The sequence below is a fragment of the Lonchura striata genome, chromosome 3 (genome assembly GCF_050655825.1).
Source record: "Lonchura striata isolate lonStrDom1 chromosome 3, ASM5065582v1, whole genome shotgun sequence".
Taxonomy (NCBI): domain Eukaryota; kingdom Metazoa; phylum Chordata; class Aves; order Passeriformes; family Estrildidae; genus Lonchura; species Lonchura striata.
Window position 1 is genome coordinate 44,494,395 of NC_140705.1, and position 23,297 is coordinate 44,517,691.

A 23,297-nucleotide genomic window follows, 5' to 3' on the forward strand; every position below is an offset into this window, starting at 1 on the left:
TGGAAAAGCTTTTTTCGTTACACAACGTGTGCTGCCACATCTGACTGCAAATGTGAAAAAAAAAAACAGAGCACTGGTGTTGTCTTAACTATAATATGTTTTCTGTCTCCTGGCCAAGCGTGGTTTTGCTATCTGTTCAAAGCAACAAAAAAGTGTCCAGTACTGTACATCTGGGAAGCTGCTGTGTCTGTGATGAATAAAGAATTTGTTCTCATGCTGGGTAGATATTAAGAGTGAGGCTTAAGTTGAATGCTTTTTTCACAGCACACCTTCTCAGCACCACTATTCTGTCTGCTTTTCCTATCAGGGATGACTGGTGGTGGAGAGCCTTGTGGAGGCTATAGGGAGTGACTGTTTTAGTCCCCACTTGTCAACAACATGGGTATATAAAGGGGTTGCAGTGATTTGATGAGGTGTCCCAGCTCTGTTTTTCCCACTGAAGTCAAATATAACTCCTCTGACCTGGGAGACGAAGGGGAAGATGCTCAGCTTCATGACTAGCACCTCTGTTACATCATGAGAAAGCATTAATGCCACACTGGCTAATAAGGCAAGAAGAAGGAATGAAGGTAGGGGGAAAGCAGAGTTCTTCAAGCCTCTTTGTTTCCTTCCAATCCTCAGAAAATGCATTTGTTTACTTTGAATCATGTTCCAGGTTTTTTTTTTTGGTGATCATGAGACCAGAGTTATGCTATATGTAGTTGTTCCTTCATGCTAGAAAGGTTCATTTCTCAGCATGAAGGTGAGCATAAACTCAGAAAAACAAAGTTTTAATTCTGTTTCTGATGTGCACTTTGGGCCAGATTTCATATCTGAAGGGAGAGAGGTCAGCTGTGTTTGTAGGTTCAAAGATTAAGTCAGGCATTTGGAACTGGACTTAATGATCCTCTGGATCCCTTCCAAGTCAGTATATTCTGTCATATCAGTGACATGAAAATCTTAGTGAAACTAAATTCTTTAACAATCAGGTACTCAGTGTTTTGTTATTACACCTCGTTTATTAAACCATGACACAAAGATTTTCTGGCATAACTTCAAGTGGCAAAATGGATACCAGAATTTCATAGCACAAACTGAGACAAGCAATATTAATTGATGATTACTTCTGGAATTGTGGGTCGTAATACTTCTCTGGTAGTTTTTTGTTTCTCTCTTTGTTTTTTGAAAGAAGGAGTTACATTTAAAAGGAAAGGGAACCAAGTCTCTCCATTATCTAGTTAAGACTCTCCAGCCTTTCTGACAAGTGTCCAGGTTAGCACATTTTAGACAGCACAGGCGTATTTTGTCAGAACTTGTGGGGAATGCTGACTCAGGATAAGGCAAAACCCACAAGGCATTGAACTAATTGTGAAATGCCTTGTGTGGAAAAATGACTTCCTGATCCTGGCAGTAGCTGCCAGTGCTTTGAAACACGATGTTTGAATGTCTGCATTGTGCTCCTGCCTGAAAGATAATAATATTAAGCTTCTAAACATAATTTGTAATATCTACATTTATATATACATCTATTTGCTGTGAACTCCTATTCTGAGAGATACTGTGTAGCTGAAATACTGCAGTGAATTTCTAACACATTGAGCTATTTGAGCTGACTGAGATGCAAACTGTAAACAGATAGTGAAAAGGGCTGTAAGTCTCTAATTTTGGGAACATTTTTGTGGCTTTATTAACCCAAGGCTTTATAAGCGATGTAGACTTTTAACAGCATATTTGACTGACTCAAAATAAATGAGGTTAGTATCAAGTCTACCTCTAAGTGTCTTGACATAATCCCAGGAAAATGACTTTTGATGGAAACTGTGTTGATGAAAACTACCCACAAAATCAATTTTTGCTGAGTAGGCTGAATGGTCAATTCTATATCAAAAGTGTCTTTGTGTTTGGGAACTAAAGATAATTCCCATGGTGGGAGTATCTTGGAGTCTTGTAGTCAGGTAAACCCAGCCCTCCTTCTGCCAAAATTCAGAATGGTTCTGGCAGAGACCCAAAGACTCTTGGACACATCCATCGTCATAAGGTTCAGCACATCCAAATTTCTAAAAGCAGTGCAGTTATACCATCAGAGGCCAGAGAAGACATCTGGAGTGGTTTGATTTTACCCCTCATCTTTATTCCTGTTTTATTCCTGTTACAGGCCACTTTTGACTAGCTGGCAGAGTAATAATGCAGCAGGGTTGAACAAGTGCCAATTTAATTTCTACACAGTTTCAATGCCACATTTTTGAAGGTGGGCAAAGGCACAGATATAGGAAATGAAGGGTACAAAAGTACCACAGAATGGATCTGCATCTGTTACAGGACATTAACCATGGTAATCTACAGAAATTTACTTGAAAGTTCTGTTTGTTTAGGTTAAGACCAAAACTTGCTTTTGCCAAGTGCTTACAGCCAAAGGACAGCGAGTTCCTGTGATCTGCAGTCCAGTGCATGGTGGCATTTCAGTTGGCCGGTGTATAGAAGGTTGATAGCATTGCAGAGGGTTTATTCATTTCAGTAGAAGATGTCCAAATGGATCCAAATGAGAAGTTTTTCTATGCTGCCTTGCATAGCAAGGTTAAGAAAAAAACAGTTACAATTTAAATAAATCAGATGTTTTTGCTGAAGATTATACTGTCATTTTCTCCAATTATTCTTGACATTTCACCCATTCATATTGTGATCTGAGTTAATAATGGAAGAAAACCCAGCTCTTGTTGCCTTGTTTATTCTTTGTTCTCAAGGAGATAAGCTGTTTATAAAGATAAGTTATTTGTTATTTAAATCACTTTTACAGAATTTGTTTGTTTCCTTGTTTGAGTTTCTAAATATATTGCAACAATTGTGATGCATCTTTGAGATGTCTATTCAATTCACTATGATTTGTACTGGAATTCATTCCTAAATGGGCACAGGTGTTGATAGCTATAATATGCTGGAATGAGTCAAAACCAATAAATGCCCAATAGAGGAAAGATGAAAGAAAATGCACTGAAAACAGCACTTTTAGGATGTGATAAATAGGCACTTTAATTCACTACTTAATTAGGTATATAGCGCTGAAGATGTGTCTGGAGCAACTACGTATTTTAAACAGCTGAACATGTTAGAGTGTAACTTCAATCATTGCTAATATTTTCAAGATCATAAACATTATTTTTAGAATTAGCAATACTATTCAGGATATAATCAACTTTTGTTTGCAAGCTGTTCTGTAGTACCCTAAAGCAACATTTTTCAATACTTTTGTAAAAAAAAAAAAGTTAATTGATATTCTATGAAAACTACTTGCTCACTTTCTCATGTTGCACAGAAATTAAATGCAAGAATGACCTATAGGAATTCTGATGTTGCAAAACCAAAAGTCAGTCTAAACTCTTCCTTGGTGCTTTTACCAGGAACAGACACTTTGTAAACTATTTCACTATTTCATACACAATGCACTCTGCAGGCAACATCTGCTGAAGCCCCATCCTGGCCTTTGGGTGCATTTCTATCAGGAATGACAGGCTGGCCAATGTGTGAGTGTTATGATTAGTGATTCCTGAGTGCCAGTGCCCTTCCCTTGGAGTGCAGGCTTTTTTCACTGTGCCTTTCTGTCAAAAGAACTTTGTAGTTTCAGGGGATGTGCTTGGATAAGGCAGTCAGGTATCTACTAAACGAGGAAGGTGGTCAGCATTCTCCCAAGAATTCTCAGAAATCCCACGTGGGTATTTGAACTGATACCAAAGAGAAGGTTTACTGTATGCTAAGCAGACACTGAGACTAAATCAGCCTCTAGAGTTTGAATTATCTCCAGAGAAATCTGCTTTTATGTTTACATATCTTGTTGCATTTTAAATACACGTTCATAGGCATAAAAATTATACCGATAGACATAAAGCTGATACTGCTGATGTGCAGATAGGTTGTAACTCTGGCCAGGGATATTTGTCCTTAATATTTTATGAATATCTATCCTTAGTATTTTATGGTCCATGTTTTTAGAGATAAAAGCACAAGACAAATTATCAACAAATGCAAATTTAGTTGCCAAAACTCCCTGATGACAGCTGTGGCACCCAGTACAGGCATGGTGCAGCACAATACAAATTACAGAGTCACAGAATAGTTAGGGTTGGAAGGGGCCTCTGGAGATCATCTTGTCCATGGCAAGGTCACAGGTGACACAGGAATGTGTCCAGGTGGCTTTGAATGTCTCCAGAGAGGGAGAGCCCATGACCTTGCTGGGGAGCTTGTTCTGGTGCTTGGCCACTCTCATTGTAAAGAAGCTCTTCCTTGTATTGAGGTGGATGAAGAAGCTGGAGTGCATGGGTAGTGCTGTAAGGTGATATGTGGGGCTCCAGGTGGGTTTGGAAAGTGGATTTGTACCAAGTGGCTGAAATGTCTGTGCAGGGAGTGCGGCCCTGGAGCAGCCAGGCAGGTGGGCTCTTCAGGGGCTCCCACATTGCCTGCAGCACATTTTGGGGGGAAAAGAGGGGCAAGGAACCAGGAAGCAGCAAAGGACCTGGGGGTGCTGGTTGACAGCGGCTCAACATGAGCCAGTGTGTGCCCAGGTGGCCAAGAAGGACACTAGCATGCTGGCCTGTATCAGCAATGGTGCGGCCAGCAGCATCAGGACAGCAATTGTCCCCCTGTACCTGCCCTGGTGAGGCCACACCTCAAATCCTGTGTTTGGTTCTGGGCACCTCAGTGCAAGAAGGACATTGGGGGGCTGGAGCGAGTCCAGAGAAGGGCAATGCAGCTGGTGAAGGGTCTGGAGCACAAGTCCTGTGAGGAGCAGCTGAGGGAGCTGGGGGTGTTTAGTCTGGAGAAAAGGAGGATCAGGACTGACCTTATTGCTCTCCGTTACTGCCTGAAAGGAGGTTTTAGCCAGGTGAGGTTTGGCCTCTTCTCCCAGGCAACCAGTGACAGGATGAGAAGACACAGCCTCAAGCTGCGCCAGGAGAGGTTTAGGCTGGACATGAGGAATTTCTCCATCGAAAGGGTGATTAGATATTGAAATGTGCTGCCCGGGGAGGTGGTGGAGTCACAGTTCATGGAAGTTTTTATAGTGCCATAGTCTAGTCGACGTTGTGGTGTTCGGTCATAGGTTGGACTCGATGATCTCAGAGGGTTTTTCCAAGCTAATGGACCCTATGATTCCGTGACCCAGGCGGGAGCGGGTCGCCCAGCACCGGCCGCGCACGGACTCCCCCCAGCCCCGCGGGACTCCATTTCCCAGCACGCCCCGCGCCCCGGCCGCCGCGCCGCGCCGGGAAGATGGCAGCCCTTGTGTCGCCCTTGGCCACTGCGCGCTGCCTGCTGCGGGCTCTGGGGTGCCGCGGCCGCCTGCTCCCGCCGCACAGAGGTCAGTGCCGCCGCCGCCGCCGCGGCTCTCCGGGGCTCGCCAGGCCCGGGCGGGCGACAGGCTGCCGGGGCACGGCGCAGGAACGGCACGGAGGAGCGGTCGCAGGAGCCGGTGCGTGCCTTCCCTCCCCGGCGTGCCGCGGGTCTGTCCCCGGCGGAGGGGAGGTGGTGGCGGCGCCGGGCGGGGCACGCGGCAGCGCCGGGACGCGCACACGCCTCGCCGCTCTGCCGTGACCTGCCGGTGTCCTCGCATTCCCGGCCTGGGCTTGTCCGCGACACAGCCCCGCAGGGGACCTGCCTGCCGGGGCGGCACCGACAGTCGGCTCCGGTCACCGGCTGACCCGCGAAGGGGGCCCGTGGCTTCCCGAGTCGGTGATGCCGCTTTCCCCCGGGGAAATAGGGCCTCGGTGCTGCCTGGTTAACGCCTTGCGGCTGCACCGGCGCTCGGCAAGTGCACCGGTGGCTGCCAGCGCTTTGGCCGAGCCTTGGGCTGTCTCAGGGACTGTTCTCTGTAAAGGACCCTCCGGTGTATAGCAAACGACAGCCGTGCTCTGTCTTCACAGCAGTGCAAAAATTTATGGAGTTTTGTTAACTTGAGGCTTAGGTTAGGAGCAGAGATCGTTTTTCTTTAGTGAGAGCTCTTCGTCCTCTGCCAGTCTGGCCAAGGTGTGAGAGTTCAGCTGGTGACTGGTGGGTCCCAGGACTGATAAATGTTCACATCCACACATTATGTTGTGATTGTAGAATATTTATGCATCCTAAGAAAAATAGGCAAGTGCTGCGGTACTGTAGTTGCATGTGTTTTATTTTATATTGGTCTAACACTTAGACTCTATGTAGATTGGTTTTTATTACCAACATACTAGCATTTAGAAAAAGGTGTCTGAGTAAATCCAGTGGCTTTAGGCAGTTTGTCAACTTCCGTGTTAAATAAAAAGTAGTCCTTGCTTATGTTGTTTGAGGACGTCAGACTGTAGGGATGGGCTGCCATCAAGGAATTGATTTAAAGTCTTGGTTTTATGATCACTGGTTTCTACTGTATTCTTTGTTTTTATGATTTGCTTTGTACAGTTGTGTACCTTTTCCTTAATTGAGGAAAGACATGACAAGTAGTATCTGTGTAAAGTTCCAGTTTCACTGGTGTGCTTCTCGTCTCCCTACTTTCATCTATAGGTCAGGTTGTGAAATGGGATGTGCATGGAAAAAAATACAAGTAGTCTTCTAGCAGAATAATGTATCAGGCATGTATGCAAAAAGTAGAATTCTAGTCCTGCTCATGTGTCATATGCTGACCAAATGAATGGCCTTCAGTGATTTATCTAAGGTCATATAATGAGACAAAAATGCAAATCATTGTCAATGTCTTAGTTGCAAGCTGCTTCTTCTGGTTTAATTACTAATTTTAGCAAGTTAGGGGCTTTTATGAATTTTACATGATATTGGCCTAACATCTTCAATTCATGCAAATAACTTAGTATGTATGCACCCCCCCCCCCCCCCAAATATGGTTGGTTGGATTTAGATTTTTTTAAGCTTTCTGTTAAGCACTGGAAAGTAAAAAAAATTTTCAGATCACTTCCTCTTACATTCCTGCCATTAATCATAGTGCAATATTTTGAATGGAGCGTTTGTGTATTATAGGACTATAAATGTATTTTTAACTTTATACCTAGCACATGATCTCTTTCCCAAGAAGCTTACATGGCAAGTCTTTGTGCTTAACTTTAACACATGTGTTTAATTTATCCAAATCCTTTTACGTCATGGGGCAATTTACCTGTTTGAGACTGATTCTGTGAAACTTGCATATATATTAAATAAAAGATGAGACAAGAGAACATTATTATTGTTACAGGTTCTAGCGTGAAATAAAATTCTTTCTGATCATTTGCTACCTTTGCTCCTATTTTCACGCAGGAAAATAACCTTTGGAGCTACAAGACTGTACCATTGCCCTTCCTCATCACTGTGGTGTCATTGAAGAAGGAAACATTTTGCAGCAGTTCTGTTACAAGTTTGATCTTGAGTTTAGGTCTCTGATACCACCATCTGCCTGTTGATGAGAGTGCCCTCTGACTTCCAAGTCCTCTTTTTCTGTTGTGGCAGTTATGCTTCATAGGCAGTTTTAACAGCTTTACACAAAGAGCTTCAAGGTTTGAAGCAGTTTGGCTTCATTGTGACCCAAACTGATATTCTGAACTTCAGCTTGGATTATTGAAAACATGACATTTTTTAAAAGTTGGCTTCTATTAATATTTTTTTCCTCTCATCACACAAATTTCAGGGTTTGTGAAAAGCTCTCAAGGCAGATTATGCTGGCAAAGCAGTAATGAAACAGATGATCCTTGTACCTTGCATTAACACTGATTTAGTAGAAGCTATTCCAGCTTCTTGACAATGACTGTCAGTCAAGGTGGCACTTGGGTGATCTTGGGCTACTTAATTTTGGTGCAGTTGTAACCGACATGAGTTTGGTTTAGATGCAGTTCTCGCAACTCTTTGCAGTCGGAAATGTTCTCTATTTTTAAGACAAACAGTAATTAACCCTTACAGCAAAGAAGGAAGGGGGAAGTGTTAATTCTCTACCTTGTAGCTTGGTTAGCTTTCTGTACTCCCAACCTCTTGGCTGTTGTCAGGATCAGTTTTGGTATGCCACAGCTCAACTTCCATGTCAGTTTGTCTTCTTGCATAAAAAACTCTAGTGCCTGCCTCAGAAGTGACTGTTGCTTTCATAAGCTGGGTCATTGAAACTCGCATGCCTTTTTGGTGTCATCTCAGACTTTACTTTTAATTAGCAGTAGAAAAATTCAACACACTGCTCACTGTTTTCCAATTTGCTGTTTTTTTCCGGAGCAGAAAGTCCCTGCAGTTAAGAACACGTCTTATAATTTTATCTTTGCAGTGGTAAATTAATGTCAGTCTACCAAATATGTCTTAAGTTCCCCACTTGAAAGAAATTTTCATATAATTCCAGATTGGCATTTTAAAAAATAAGTTTTATTTGTCTTGGTGAGATTTCCTCCTCTGATTTCTTTCTTTTTTTTTGGGTGTATCACTGTAGGTCTTCATTGCAGCTGTGTCTGTGATCCTTGTATGTGTAAGCAGGAAGGCAAATGCAAAGACCTAATTAAATAGTATGAAATAAAGTGAGATTATACTATCATATGTATGTTCTTGGAACAGGAATTTAGGAAAAAAGTTGCAGCTTGGTGTCAAATCTAAAGAAGGAGAGAATGTCAGGTTAAGTGTGGTAACATCCAACACTGTCCTACAGCCTGTAGTTGGGAAAGGTAGGTTACGGATAACCACGTCTAGTTTTACACTGTACTGTGTAAAACTGTGTGAATAATGTATTGATGTGCTTTTCTATAGTTGTATCCAGAAAACTACATAGGTGTGGAGGATGCTTTTTCCGTGTGTGACACTTGAAGACTTTAGAAGGAAAAATAATAAATAATTGAGTTGCAGTTTCTGTAATACTAATTTTAGATAATGAAACAGTAAAGAATAAATGAAAACCTGTATTTTGCAATGTGGAGAAGAGGGCTGAGGGCTGTTAGGACTACTGAGGGCTGTTAGTACACTGAATCATGGGTGATTCCTACAGTTGAGTGATAGATTTTGCAATCTGTTCCACAAAATGCAGGTTAGAATGGAAGGTACACATTTTTTTTTGTCTCATAGAATATTATATCACTTATACAGCTACCTTCTGTTGACTTATCTCAAAAACCCCACATGCTCTTCTATAGCATCTATCTTTTTTTGCAGCTACAGGTGTGAGTTTATCACTTAACCAGTTACTGGGTGTCTCCTGGTAGTGTACTATAGTGTACTCCCATGATATTTAAATCCCAGTGTTCAATATTATATTAGGAGAACAGTGAGTGATTTGTGCCAGGACATCCTCTATGGCCATTTGGGCATAGTCTCCACCTCTGCCACATGTTAATGACAGAGTGTTTTCTCCCACTCCCAGGATGGTTAGCTGTGAGAACATGTAATCTGAGACAAACCCCATTCTTCTGAGCAGTCCTACTGGTGTGCTTTGTCCATGGCCAGGAAGGTCAGGAGCCACAAACCCTTTCTTACCCCTAAATCAGCTCATTTGTTTTTCTTTGATCCTGTGGTAAGCAGTAGGAACTTGAGAATTTATAGGTATAAGGGGGCACACTGAAACTCTTTGTGCCATCAACTTCTGCGTATTGCCAAGGCACAGATAGTTCAGAGGTATGGGTCACAGGACTGAGGTTGACTTTTCTGGGGAGTGTAATAGTAGAAAACAAGATGAAAAAGTTTTCAGAGATCATCTGAGCAACCTGATGTAGTGGAAGGTGTCCCTGCCCAGGGCAGGAGTATTGGATCTAGATGATACTTCAGCTCCCTTCCAACACAAGCCATTCTATAATTGTGTGATCTTTGCCTTTTCCCCTTCAGAGGCAGGTCAGGTTTTACTGACCTATTCCTGACAGATTTTCATCAAACTTATTTTTAAAATTCACCCAAAATTGTTGGAAGTTTTACGGCTTCTAGACTATTAATCTATTTCACTACCTTAATTACAGTTATTAACTTATATGTATAAATACCATTTCCTTTCATTTTCTCAATACCCTGTATGTATCTGAAGACAGATAGATGTTTTTCTTTTCTACAGGTTTTACTCATATTTTTGCAGTAGCAGACTTTGAACTCAACTTTCTTTATGTGCTCTCTTTGGGTAGGGATGAGCTAATTACTCTCAATTCAAAGCAGCAACTCAGTTCCTCCAGGAACAAGAGAATTTGGTGCAATTATTAGCTGCAGATATAAACAGTGACTGTCTTTTTATGGAGAAGCTGTTACTTGCAATAAGTGAATGTAATTTGATCTACTAGTTCAGTTTTATTATTTTCTAATATTCTATCTTCCTTATAACTATTTAAAACACTTTTTGTGCCTTTTGTGGATTGTGACTCGTATTTTAAAAGACAGTCCTTTAAATGTCCATTTACTCTCTCATTTGGTTCATGCTTCCCATAACATCTGGTGTGAAAATTGAAGTGTGTCTTCCAGGGCAGACTATACCAGCATTGAATAGAACAGGGTTTGTTTTTTTTTTTTCCCCGTGTGTGTCTATATTGGAGTACTTGTGTTTTTATATTTTAGTTTATTTTTTCCTCTAATAGTGTTATGATACTGTCTCATAGGCATTTTGTGATCCAGTGTTGCTGTTGGATCCTTTTTCGTAGAGGTACTCTTCAACTGGTCATTCCCTATCTCCTGAGTTAGTTATTTCCTCTAAATAACATGCTTTGTCCCTGTTGAATTACATCCTAATTTTGTTAGATTATTTGTCTAGTTTGTCAGAATTTACTTGCCTTCCAGAGAGTCTGCAGCCCTCTCCTGATTTTCTGTTATTTGTGTTCCCAGTCTGTCTATTTTGCCATATATGGCATGGATGGAGATTCAGGGTTGCACTAAGATGAAATCCTGAGCCCTCTATGAAACTCCATTGCAGATATACACCTAGTTTAACTGTAGTAATTACTTATTACATATCCTTTTTCCAGCTGTTTTTTACCTGTTTAAAAGTGCTTTCACTTACAACTTTCCTGCTTTATAGATGGCAATGCTTTGTGACAAAAACGTTACTGCAGTTAACATGCTTTTCCTTTACCCATTAAGAAATCCTGTTTTTCTTTATTATGCTTAACCTGTTAAATGACACTGGAAGCAAAGAAGATATTGAACAGCTTTTCAATCTATGCCATTGTTTCTGATATTAATGATTTGGCAAGCCTTCTTTGTAATCTTGTGCATTCTTTCTTTTCCTAGCTATGTCTTATGTCTAGCAGTTCTGAGTTGTTTTTTTATGTCTTGTTTCTAACAGTGTTTCTATCTGGGCTTGTCCCTGTCTTTTGTAGGTAGAAGATAATGCCAGCAGATCAGGCTGTAGCATTGCAGGGCTTCACAGCTGCTGCCTTGCAGTGTGGTGTTTGACATCCTTACAGAACTCCTGATTTGGTCTCTTGTTTGTTGACTTTTAAGTATTTTCTGAAGTTGTAAAGGATTATCTGTTTAGAGAAATGCACTTTGGAAATTTTAAATGGTTTTACCCCAGTTTGAAAAAAAAAAGAAAAAAAAAGGGTCAAAATTTCCCTTGCAGCAGCTCAGCCAAATCTTACCAACTCTCTAGCTGGACTTCTTAGAATGTGTGCTTGTTAATAAAATAAAGGAATGTTAAAATATTCTATTAGAGTAAAGTTAGAAATTGAGTTAATGAAAAAATGAAGGGGTAACCAGTGGTTATATAGGTAAATTGTTGTCATATATATGTCTTTGTGTAAACTGTAAGGAATATGTGTTGTTTATAGGGAGATGCTTTTAAGAGCTTCTCTATTAATTGGCTGCTTTTATTTTTACAGCTTACACAGCTCAGGCAGATGAGAAGACAGGCCCTAGTACTCCTAGAGATGCTCATGCCAGAGCCTTACTCATTTGCAATGGACCTTTAGAACATTATGACTTTTTGATTAAGCAGGAAGAGCTGAAGAATGATGAGCAACAAAGAAGAGTTGTGCAGCACCTGCAGAAATTGCATGAGAGCCTTAAAGGCTACAGCATTGGTTCAAAAAATGTTCTTTCAAAGGTGAGGTTTATAATGATAAAAAATATTTTTTGCATTTATATTTGCTCGTAAGAATGTGCTTAAAATGTATAAATTTCTGTCAAGATCACAAATCTTATTTTTGCAAATGCATCTTTCCAGATAGATCATTCTTCATGTTTCAGTCTCTCTTCTTTCTTCTTTGGTTTGTAAAATCCAATGGCACTCCAGAAATAGCCAAATTAGATATTACTGAAATAATTCTGTAAGAGAATCTAATGTGGTTTTAGTTATGTCCACTGCCTACTTTTCCAAAAATGTTGTTTGGCTATAGGATAGAGGGGCCTAAACCAGGTTTTAATTCTCAAGTACTGGCATTATACTTGTGTGTTTAGATTATATAAACTGAACACTGATGTTTTGTGTTTGAACAGTTATTCCACAAATAATTCTACATTATAATATGTATCAGACATGACTTCTAAAAACAGTTCTTCTCCATGTTGATAGCTTCCAGGTGAGGTAAGGCAAGAAGGCCTTATCATAATGTGCACCCTTGTTGTGTTTTTGGGGGCATCACAGTTTGTTTTCAAATGATTTTCCAAAAGTTTAGACATACTCCTGTTGCACATTGCTTTAACAATTATAGTGCTCTTAGCCAGCTGTTGCATCTCTGTAACTTTTCCCTGAAGCTCTTGACACAATGTTTTCTAGACTCTCTTTTACAGTATTTTCCACATCTCTTGTTTTTATGCTGTTATTCTCAGATTGCTGCTCTGGTGGCCTTGCACCTGCAAATACTGATACCACTGGTATGGCATGTTTTCATGGGAATCAGCTAGAACTGATGTGGGAATTCCCTCTTCAGATTTCCTTGCCTCTTGTTTTGTAGATCTGAGTTTATATCCCAGAAAACCAAATGTAGCATCCAGCCAAGCAGATAAGACATTTACTTCCTTGCTAAATATTGAGCATAGATGTGCACAAAAGTTGAATGCCCAGTGAATGTGCTTCATTTGCACCTGATTAACATATTTCAGTCAGCACAGTTGTAAGCTGTGATAGGATGAAACAAGAAGAGTGGGATGTTTGACTAAGTCCGATGATAAAAGTATAGTGCTGGGGGAACAGCATGGCAAAATATACATTGCTGTCTATCTGCACTTTCCCAGCCTGCACTGGAGAGACCTCCTTGTCCTTGGGCGGAGGGAATCTGTCAGCATTTTCCCTAGCTAGACTCTGAGTTTATGTTTTGGTTTCTTTCTTTCTCTTGCACCACTTTAGGGCTTTTTTTTCATCAGAAGTAACTTTAATATTTATGGTCAATAAATGTCTTTTGTAGACATCTCCACGTCACCCTTTTTAAGCATTCATTACACAACACTCCTCATCTCATGGGTATAAATCTAAATATGCTGCTCTGTTAAACTTGTTACCTAACCATACCAGATTGTTCTCTTACCTAGCACAAATACTGTCTCGTTTGCAGGTTGCAGGGCAAGACTAAATGATGTAGCACGAGATCAGAGAGCCAAAGTCTGTGAAAAAAATGTTATGATGAAGGCACTGGCTTTACTGTCAAAGCTGAGGATCAGTAGGCAAGAGCATTTTGGCAAGAAGTTGTGGACATTTGGATATTAAGTACTAAAAGCACTGCCCTGGAGAATTATTTTGAGAGCTGACTTGTGTTAACTGGAGTGCCCCAAATCATTGTTAAGTCGTTAGAACAGGTGTCATGGCTTTGTAGATCAAGTATTATGTGAGTTTGTTATTTAGTGATTCTTTGATTGGGAAGTGTGAATAGGGAAGAAAGCTTGTATTGCAGAGAACAAATACCAACCTTATTTTGTTTAGGGAATATGATGCTGCTATGTCCCTATGTAACAGAGCTAATTGCAGTAAAGCCAGACTGACACTTTCTAACTTAAATGCCATTTTTACTTGAGAATGTGTTTTTCACTACTTCCTTTAAAGCATTCCTCTAAATTGATTTAATTTTAAACCAACTTTTGAAAATTGTTGCTTGGCTCACTGATGAACTAATGAGTCAATGAGAAGCAGCTGAAGAACTACTTGCTACAGGGGTAAGTGTTATTTCAGTTTGAGGTTTGTCTTCTAGAGTTTGATATTTCTATGGAAATCTTAAGACTGGTAACAGGTTGAGCACTTTAGTGCCATGCCATACATCAAAACCCCAGAAAAGGAGGAGAGCAGTGACTTCTGCATAAAGTGTTAAAATCTGCTAGCTTGTGTAATTAAATGAAATCATGATTCAGGGAGAAGAAGTCACAACAGCTTTGTTCCTCTTCTGCTATCTTTGAGGAAGCAATTTGCCAGTCAAACAGGGATCCTTATGAGATAAAATGAAGCTAAACAGATGATAGTTTAAATTCTAGTGCAGGCCAGGTTTTGCTTCAGCAAAGTTGTAATCAACATCTTAATGAAGGTTTCCCCAGAATACGTCACAAATGTGACTAGGTAGTTGGTAAAATCATATGCTTATCATGTGTTTACATCTGTTGAGGGGTTTCCTAAGTAAGCAATATACTTGTTTTTTTGTTATGGACTTTCAGTGTAGTGATGCTGCTGCAGACTTTGTTCAGTTAGAGCAAAGGTTTTTCATGCCAAGAGGAGCTGGTGCTGAGTACTGCTGCCTGGAGTTGGCCTGGGTTGCATAGGATTTGTGTTGGTTTATGGGTGGAATTCATTCCTATGACCAGTAGGAGGCTTCTCCAGGAAGTATTAATAATACTGGTAAATCCTCTATTTGTGAATAGCTCGTTGGTATTTTCCTCTCATGGAGGCCAGGTACTTTGTAACTTTGAATACTGTCATGTTTTTGTAATGAAACCATTGGATTTCCTTTCTGTTTTGTACTCAGTGAGCTTTAATAGATGTAAATTAAACAAATTGATTTTAAACTAATTAAGGATATGTTTTGAAAAAATAAAATACTTTATCAGTTATACTTAGTATTTTGTAAGGTGATTTCTTGCTTTCTCAGGAGGTTTCTAGCAACTTGAATAGCCCACTTTTAATATGAAATCTTCTGTACTGAGAAGAAATTAATCTACTGGCAGCTTTTACAAAATAAAAAAAAAAATAAAAATAGTGGTGCTTGGCATTTCAAGTGTGCTCATTTTTCCTGGCTCTGTTATTGAAGAGAATGTGGTTGAGAGGTTGCGGTGAAGAAGAAGGGGCCGTGGAAGAGAAACCTCTCTCTACCAGGCTCTTCTGTAGTCTGTTATTCCATATTTTATTGCTTGATTTCTTCTGTGACAGAAGCCTCTTCCAAAATAGCAGAAACTAGTCCAGAAATAGAAATTTCTTGCACTTCTGAACCGTTGCAGAAATGGTCTGCTTTGGTTTTAGCTTTGTTCTTCTTTTGTCACTTCTTCTCTAAATAGTTTTATTCACTAAAATACAGTAAAAGTAGGATTAGGGAGCAAATATTTATATCAGATACAATAGAGGCCTTTCAGGTTTTTTTTTTTTTATCCAGAACACTTGTGTTACCTCACAGGCCAAATCTTTTTGAAATGTGTAGTCTGGGGCATACAGACACACCAGACACCATTTTCTTCATGGTAATAAAACTGTTTTGTTACCATGTAGGTTTTTTGAGGCATCAGCTTAGAATGAATCTCAGGGAAAAAAACAATTAATCTTGCTGCCAGCCAAGTAGGCTTCTGTTTTTTAAAATTACTCCTCAAATTTGAACAAGGACTTTGATCTTCAACTTGGTGAAAGCATGGCCTTGTGTGTTGAGATATTTTGAGATCCTCTGAATTAAAGTTCAAGGCCGTAAGAGTTTGCATAGACATTTCAGATCTCCAGCTTTTCAAAATAATACCAACTGGGACATCTTAAGAGTTGTTGAGTTGCTGTACTAATGACTTGAAATAAGCTCAATTATAAGTGAGGTCATGTTTTGAAAAGAGGTATGAACAATAGTAAACACCATTCAAGACCTTGAAAATGTCTTCAGCTACAACAGCAGCCAAAAAGGAGTCCTGAAAGAGTGGGAGAAATAGGCAGTTTTGTTAGCTTTAAAAAAAAAAATCTGCTGTTGGGAGACTTGTCTCTTGAATTTTGCATATTTTAATTAACCATCTGAGTACTGACATGCATTGGCACTTAAGTTTTTCCAGTCAGTGTGTAAATACTGCCAGGAAATGCGTTGCTTACTTCTGATGTCCAAGCTGGGGACAAGGTGGGAAGACATTGCATGTTACTAAAGAAATTCTCCCCTTCAAACTCAAATTTTGTGTATCACTTATTATATTTGGATCAGTACCTTTTAAATATTAAATTTAACATCCTTAAATCTTACCATTGTTGCCAAAGAGAACATATTATCAACAAATTTAAAATTGTTATGCTGAGACCCCAAAGGTACCTCAGGATAATATGGAAATGAGCAAGGAGAAATCATTAATTTAGTTTGTCTTTCTACCTTTCCTACTGTTCTCCCTTTCCTGCCTGAAATAAAGTAGACTGTCCATATTTTAGGGTCACTGGAGGATCTTCTGCTTTAGATCTCCCCCCTCCTTGCAGTGTATGTTTGCATAAAACCAAGCTCAGTATTCTGCTTTCTTTGCCCCTACATACCATTGACTGACTGCTTGCTGTGATTTAAATTGAATGAAACATTGATGGGATTTTATCAGCAATCCTAGTGGAAGTTTCCCTTTTTCTTAGACAACTTCCAGGCTTCAAAAAATGCATTAGAATAATTAAAACAAAAAGAAAAAAAAAATCCATTTTATAATAATGCAAAATAGTTTGAGAATGGTAGGATGTCTGAGTTTTCAGTATTAAAAAAAAATCTACCAATAAAGCTTTAGTTTTTGAAATAAAAATTATTTAAGAAAAAAAACGAAACCAAAATGACCAAAGAATATAAAAACAAGTTCTTACAGTTATACAATATCTGACAGGAATGAGGAAATCATTATCCTAAAGATGTCAATAGTGGGAAGTTTAGAAGTATATGTAAAGTATTTCCTACAAACTTCTTTAATTGCTGAAACAGGACAAGATGTTTTCTGACATTTGATTTGTTTTTAGAGATGATCAACAAATATGTTTGGATCTGCCATAGTATTCATCCTTTTTAGCAATCAGATATCGATCAAAAATTGCTGTCTTCAAAGGGAAACAAATTTAATTTTTAAAATCAACTTTTATGGAGCACAAGCCATTATATTTGTTTCCTTTAGTCAAAACAAAAGTTCCTTTTTCTGTAATATTATCTGGAAATAAGTATGCCTAAAAAGACAAATATTAAGGTAGTTAAATGTCATTAATAAAAGTTTTACAATGAAAATATTGGTATAAAATATAATCTTTGCAAAAACAGGTAAAGCTTTACTCTACACACCGATTTGTTTTTCTAGCTTTGTGCTGCTTCTTGTGAAACTGCAAATCACATCAATACAGCCTTCCTGTATAATAAATTGAATATGATAGTCTGTTATATTGTTAAAATGATTGTTGGTAATCTAAAACTAAACCCATAGAGATTCTTTTGAAAATGTTTCATTTGGATTTTTGTATGTTTCTTCTTTTCTCCTGTAACTTTGAGCATCAGTAGTTTCATTGAACACAAGCTCTTTAAAAGTACACACTGAAAATATTCAACAATTAAATTGTTTTACAGTGCTTTCAAAGTACTAGCAAATAGTTGCAGCCTTGTCAATTAATGGAATAGTTTCCAAACATCTGAAACCCTTTCCAGCCACAGATTGATGATACAAATTTTTGATTACCCTATTAATAGAGATCTAAATTAAATCAAAACAGGGCTCTTGTTTAAGAGCCATGCTTGCATATTTTCTAAGTGAGCTGGTACTGTAGACCCAAGATATTACCCTTCTACTTCTTGGTCATGCATTTTCTTTTATATTTAATTAGGGTTTTGTACTGACTCCTCTATTTCTTTACCACGGCACTATATTTTGAAAAAGTGCTTTAGATTCAAGTTGTTTAGCAATTACCCGGCTCCAAATGAGACCACAGGGTTGCAATTTTGATTTTCTTCTGTGTTGGCTCAGCCCATAGAGCTCTGAAAGTGGAGCACTTTAAAATAAGCAAATGCTCTTCTGCAGTGTGTTTTGTGGATGTCAATTCAGTTTTATGGATTTGATTGAATTTTATTAAGATTTCCAGTTTTTTAGAAACTGCTTCTTTCTTGAATTGTACTTGGAAATGGCTGTGCACAGTACTGGAGGAGAGGGAAAGAGGACTATTTCAAATTGAAAGTCTATGCATTACTGGAAGTTTTTACATAAAAATATATACTTGAGTAAAATAGATATCAGGTGTCATAACATATGTCCTGAATAATATTAAGAAATTTAAAATTTTTAAGCAACATTCATTTGAGATGAAAGTAACTCACTTGAAAAAATGGTTAATAAAAGGCATACTTTGAAAGTATATTTTTATATGTTTATGTGTTTATACATATACAGACAGATGCACGTGTATATAGAAACATATTTTTAACATTTGAATAATGTTTAAACTAGAGATAATTTTGGGTTTAATATTTAAAGCTGAGAGATTAGTATCTACAATGTTCGTGGGCTTTGCAGTCCTGACTTTTTAAGTCCTAATAGTTTATCTCTTTAGCAGACCTGCTGTAGTAGGTATTTAGTGCATATATTTATGCTTAACTTTATATTCTTTTCTCCTAGGACTATTTGCTCAAACGGCTCAATGAGGCAAAAGATTTGTTTTGATTATGGTGGATTTGAAACATTGAATCATTTTATGTATTGTGATAAAAAAGCACATGTACTAGGGCTGGAGAGATGGGGATATTTTCACAATGGTCTAAAACTATCCCAAATCCCAAGCCTTGCATGCGTGTTTTGCTTCTCATATAGAATTTGCACAATGACAACATTACTTATGAATTCTGAGCTAATGATTTAGTCAAGGTTTCACTTTGCTGCTCAGTGCTGTTGTTGTGATTAAGTGTAGCTGCTTTCTTACTTTTATCACAGCCATGTGCTTGCTTTTATTTTACCCCATATTTACTTTTTTTCTCTTGACTTGCAGCTCTTTGCCAAAACCAAGCCCCCAAAAGGTCTTTATGTCTATGGAGATGTTGGTAAGTATAATTTGCATCCAGTGGATTTTTTTCTAAATTAATGTCTATTTGAATTCTGAAGTGTCTGAAAGCTGTATGTTTATGTAGCTTTATTGGTTTAATGAATTTTACTGGATGGAACATTATGATGTTATTTAATATAATTACACTCTGAATGCTGGAAGCTGTTTGATTGGACAACATTACTATGTGTAGTTGTTTTCAGTCTTACCCATTCTCTAATATTTAAGAATGCAATTTAAGAATTTGGGAAGTAATTGTGGGAGAGTGTTCATATATTCTAATTGTAACAGTGCAGCATGAAAACATACTTGCTTTCCAAATGAAATACTAGCATGTTTTATGGATCTGTGGGGAGTAACTTGTGCAACCTTTGGGCCACGTCTGTATTTTAAAACAGAAAAATAAAAATGTAGTTCTTCCAAGGTTTTGAACAGAAAACATAACTGTTCCTCACAGCAGTCTGGTCTTGTACTTACCCTGTGGAAAATTATAGTTTCATTAGGGCAAGCTAACAATCGTGACTGTAATCAGCACATACTGCTCTTAATTACTTGTTGAGTGTTTTTTATTGTTCTTAATTGAAGGCACAGGAAAGACAATGGTGATGGACATGTTCTATTCTCACTTAGAAGTAGAAAGGAAAAAGAGAGTCCATTTTCATGGCTTCATGTTGGATGTACACCAGAGTAAGTGCAGACACAGGTATTGACAAGAATTTTATAAAATACACTATCAATTAAAAAGTCTGTCTCATATTCATATTAATCACTGTCATTTTATTTAAATATTTAAGCATAAAGAAAAGTAAAAAATAGGAGAAAAGTGAAAGCATGTTAGCATTGTTTATCATATAAACATATATATTAATTGCATATTATTTCTCAAGTATCTTTTCTGAAAGAAAAATGTACATACCTGGTTGTATATATAACTTGAGTATATTGCTTAGAAGGAAATCCTTAACTAAATGTTTTCTAGGTGCCAATTAGCTTACCTGAAATCCAAATAAGGCAATTGCTAAAACTGAAAATGTAAAGGTTAAACTCAATCTGTATTTTGAATAAGCAATAACTAAATCAAATATAAATGCCAAGCACAATGGGAACTATTCTGATTGAGTAACTTAGTAAAATTGTCAGTAATTTAGAGGAAAAAAGCAATAGAAAGAAGTGCATCCTAAGTTTCAGAAAATTTTCTGGTCAGCTGAATAAGGTGCTTTGTTTTGACAGGCACGCTGTTCTAGATATTTGAAAACATGTTTCTGTTTCTAAATTCTGTGACCTTATAATACTGTCAAATTGTTATCTATTGCTGTATTTTACAAAGCTTGGGAAGCTTTCACTGGTGTAAATAACTCAAGCCACTTTTTAATGCCCACTTTTCTATCATTGCTGGGTCACTTGAAATTTTGTTTCCATTTCTTGTAATTTTTAACTTAATCTTAACAAAGGTAGCTTCTTTCTGCAGGATCCTTTTTTTCCTCTGAATCTTTGTTTATAGTCAGATGCAATACAATCCATGAGACAGTAAGGTATGGATTTAATAATCTTACCTTGTGCCATTATCATCATCTTCACATGTTGAAGTATAACTGTGTTACTATGTCTGTCTTCTTTTAGCTAAATACATTCTAAAAATACCTTCAGAGCAAGATAAAACTGCAATTTGTATCAGTTTATACAAGATAAAGTATAGGTGCATAGCATTCAAGACGTTTTTGACATGTGTTTTACAGCTTTCTTAACAAAATAAGAATCACAAAATCTGTGAGCTTTTAACTGTTGTGTGGATGTGGTTGAAAAATGTTTTAGCCTTTTGAAACTGGATTAAGTTTGAAGCTTTCTTATTTTTACTGGACCAGTTTACTTTTTATTTAGCTAAAGAATTTGTTCTTTCTATCTTAGAAAAGGAAATAAGAAGTATTTGTTTTTTTCTGTTTTGTCATCTAAGGAATACATCGCCTTAAGCAGAACTTACCAAAGAGAAAAGCAGGATTTATGGCCAAATCATATGACCCAATTGCACCTGTGGCAGAGGAGATAAGCAAAGAGGCTGCTCTCCTGTGTTTTGATGAGTTTCAGGTAAGAAGTCATAGATTATTCCTTCATTTCAAGGGAAACTTCATAAAATTAATTTTCATCTTAAAATACAATATTTGTTACTGCTAATACAGTATTTGTATCACTGGCCAGTAGTGACCTGTAGAAGTTAAAGACTAAAAGTCACTTTACAGTTTTGAAGATGGTGGGGTTTGGTTTTTTTTTTTTCCACAGTAGACAAGATGCAAGTTAGCAGCATAATTCCCCTTACAGTGCTTTTTTTTACCAGTCTGGTTATTGATCATACAAGGAGGTATTAGAGTTTGTCTAGAGGCTCATTAATTCTTCAGGACAGGAACTACTCCTGTACCGAGTCTGTACAATGCCACCTGCTTGCTTGCCACTGATTTTTGCTTTTGTAGTTCATATAATGCAACAAACACTCTCAATATGGTTAAGGATTTTAAGAAACTTCTATTGAATTAAATGTGAAGATTAAAAATAAGTTTGTAAAATGATCTTTGCCCAAGCTAACTTGATTATTTCATTTGTTTTACACAGCTTGTGAATATTAAGGGCATGTCACAAACCTAAATGTAAAATTCTTTATAAAAATGTTTAAGAAAAAACTAGAGGTATTTGGCATCTTTAACCAAAAGCTGAGACTTTTTTTTAATTCAGAGAGAAAATGCAGAGCAAGATATGAACAGATCTATATTAGTTCTCAAATCACCAATAGTAAAATAATCTATTAAGTGAAATTGTCTGTTATAGTGTTAAATTAATACATTTCTGAAATGGATGGAGCAGTTTATGTCTCCTGGCTATTATTTTGCACACCTGCACATTTGAGGAAATAACTGTTCTATGGTTGGCTTCCATGAAGGGAATTTTGGTCATGTAACAGTTGTTCTTATTTTATGTTTCTCTTGCTTTTTTTCACTATTAAGTGAAATTGTCTGTTATATTGTTAAATTAATACATTTCTGAAATGGATGGAGCAGTTTGTCTCCTGGCTATTATTTTGCACACTTGAGGAAATAACTGTTCTATGGTTGGCTTCCATGAAGGGAATTTTGGTCATGTAACAGTTGTTCTTATTTTATGTTTCTCTTGCTTTCTTCAAGCAGGGAGGAATTCAGAATGTGTGGGGTCATTGCAATTGCTTCTGTTCAGTCATTTAATTTGTGCTCTGTCCAGTGAATATGATTATGCTGGGCTTCCAAAACCTGAGTGTAAAATCTAAATACAGAGACAATTGTACTTACACTATGAGGAAATGGGAAGTTCAGGAGAAGGAAGTGTTAACTGTCATGGCATTAAATGCTCAAATGGTAGCAAATGGCTGTACCATGTGTTAGTGTAAACACTTGCTTTTCTGTACAAATGCTCACTGCTTTCATGTTGCAGTATCGCAGTGTTTATAGACTGTCTGTTGTATTTCCGCATTTTAAAGGGAGAGACTGTGGTATATTTTGTTCCCAAGTTGATTGCCTGCTCCCCCTGCTGACTTGCTTGAGGTACACCAATGACTTCAGTTGTAAAAATCACCTGTTCTGTAGAACTGTTGCAGTTGGGAAATTAATTCAAGAACTATACTTTAAAATGTGTTTCCAAGACTTTGCATTAATAAGTGAATTTTTAAAATCTACTTAGTTTGGATATACTAATTTTCTAAATTCACAAATTTCTGAATGGCTGGATTTCTTGCCTGATTTTCTGTAATGTGGAACTCTACACAGGTTTTGCCTGTTTAAGAGTTCCAGCTTTCTGAAATTTTGTAGAAGGCACTGAATTTTGGATAAGAAACCCTCTGCTTCAATAGCCTTAAAGTAGTGCAGTGACGGGCAGAGGAGCTCACATGGTGACAAAAATAACATTAATAATAAGGAGCCATATTTAATTTGGGATGTTTGCAGCTCATTTCTGCGGTGGAGATCATGGCTTTATTTCCGTGCAGTCTGATTTACTAGTATTTAAAGAATTTCTAGATTAAAATGAAACCAGAAAGAGCTGCAGACTTAGAACATACACTGCTCTGACTTGTGGACAAAGCAACTCTCTGTTTTGACAGATGAAAAGTGAGGTTGTTTTGGCAAAATAATAGTGTGTGGAGACAACATCAGAAAACTGTTGAGATTTAAACACTTCAAGTTGCTTTCAGATGCCTGCTGAACATAAAAAAAGGAGAATAAGTTGAAATTAATTATTTATTTATCTT

At 37.8% G+C, this 23,297-nt stretch overlaps 1 protein-coding gene across 3 annotated transcripts in view; it reads left to right on the forward strand.

Annotated features, from left to right (window-relative positions):
* Nucleotides 1–5,178: 5,178 nt before the first annotated feature.
* Nucleotides 5,179–23,297, forward strand: part of AFG1L (AFG1 like ATPase) — a 64,123-nt gene continuing 46,004 nt past the window's right edge. The window contains exons 1-5 of one of the 3 annotated variants that reach the window (XM_021553832.4): nt 5,179–5,326; nt 11,733–11,956; nt 18,983–19,034; nt 19,622–19,723; nt 20,988–21,118. In XM_021553832.4, the coding sequence (XP_021409507.1) occupies nt 5,239–5,326; nt 11,733–11,956; nt 18,983–19,034; nt 19,622–19,723; nt 20,988–21,118 (597 nt within the window). In that variant the 5' untranslated portion in view covers nt 5,179–5,238. Of the gene's footprint in view, nt 5,438–6,034; nt 10,559–11,732; nt 11,957–18,982; nt 19,035–19,621; nt 19,724–20,987; nt 21,119–23,297 lie in introns of those variants that run through there. The other 2 variants (XM_085574956.1, XM_085574957.1) reach the window with 2 other exon arrangements.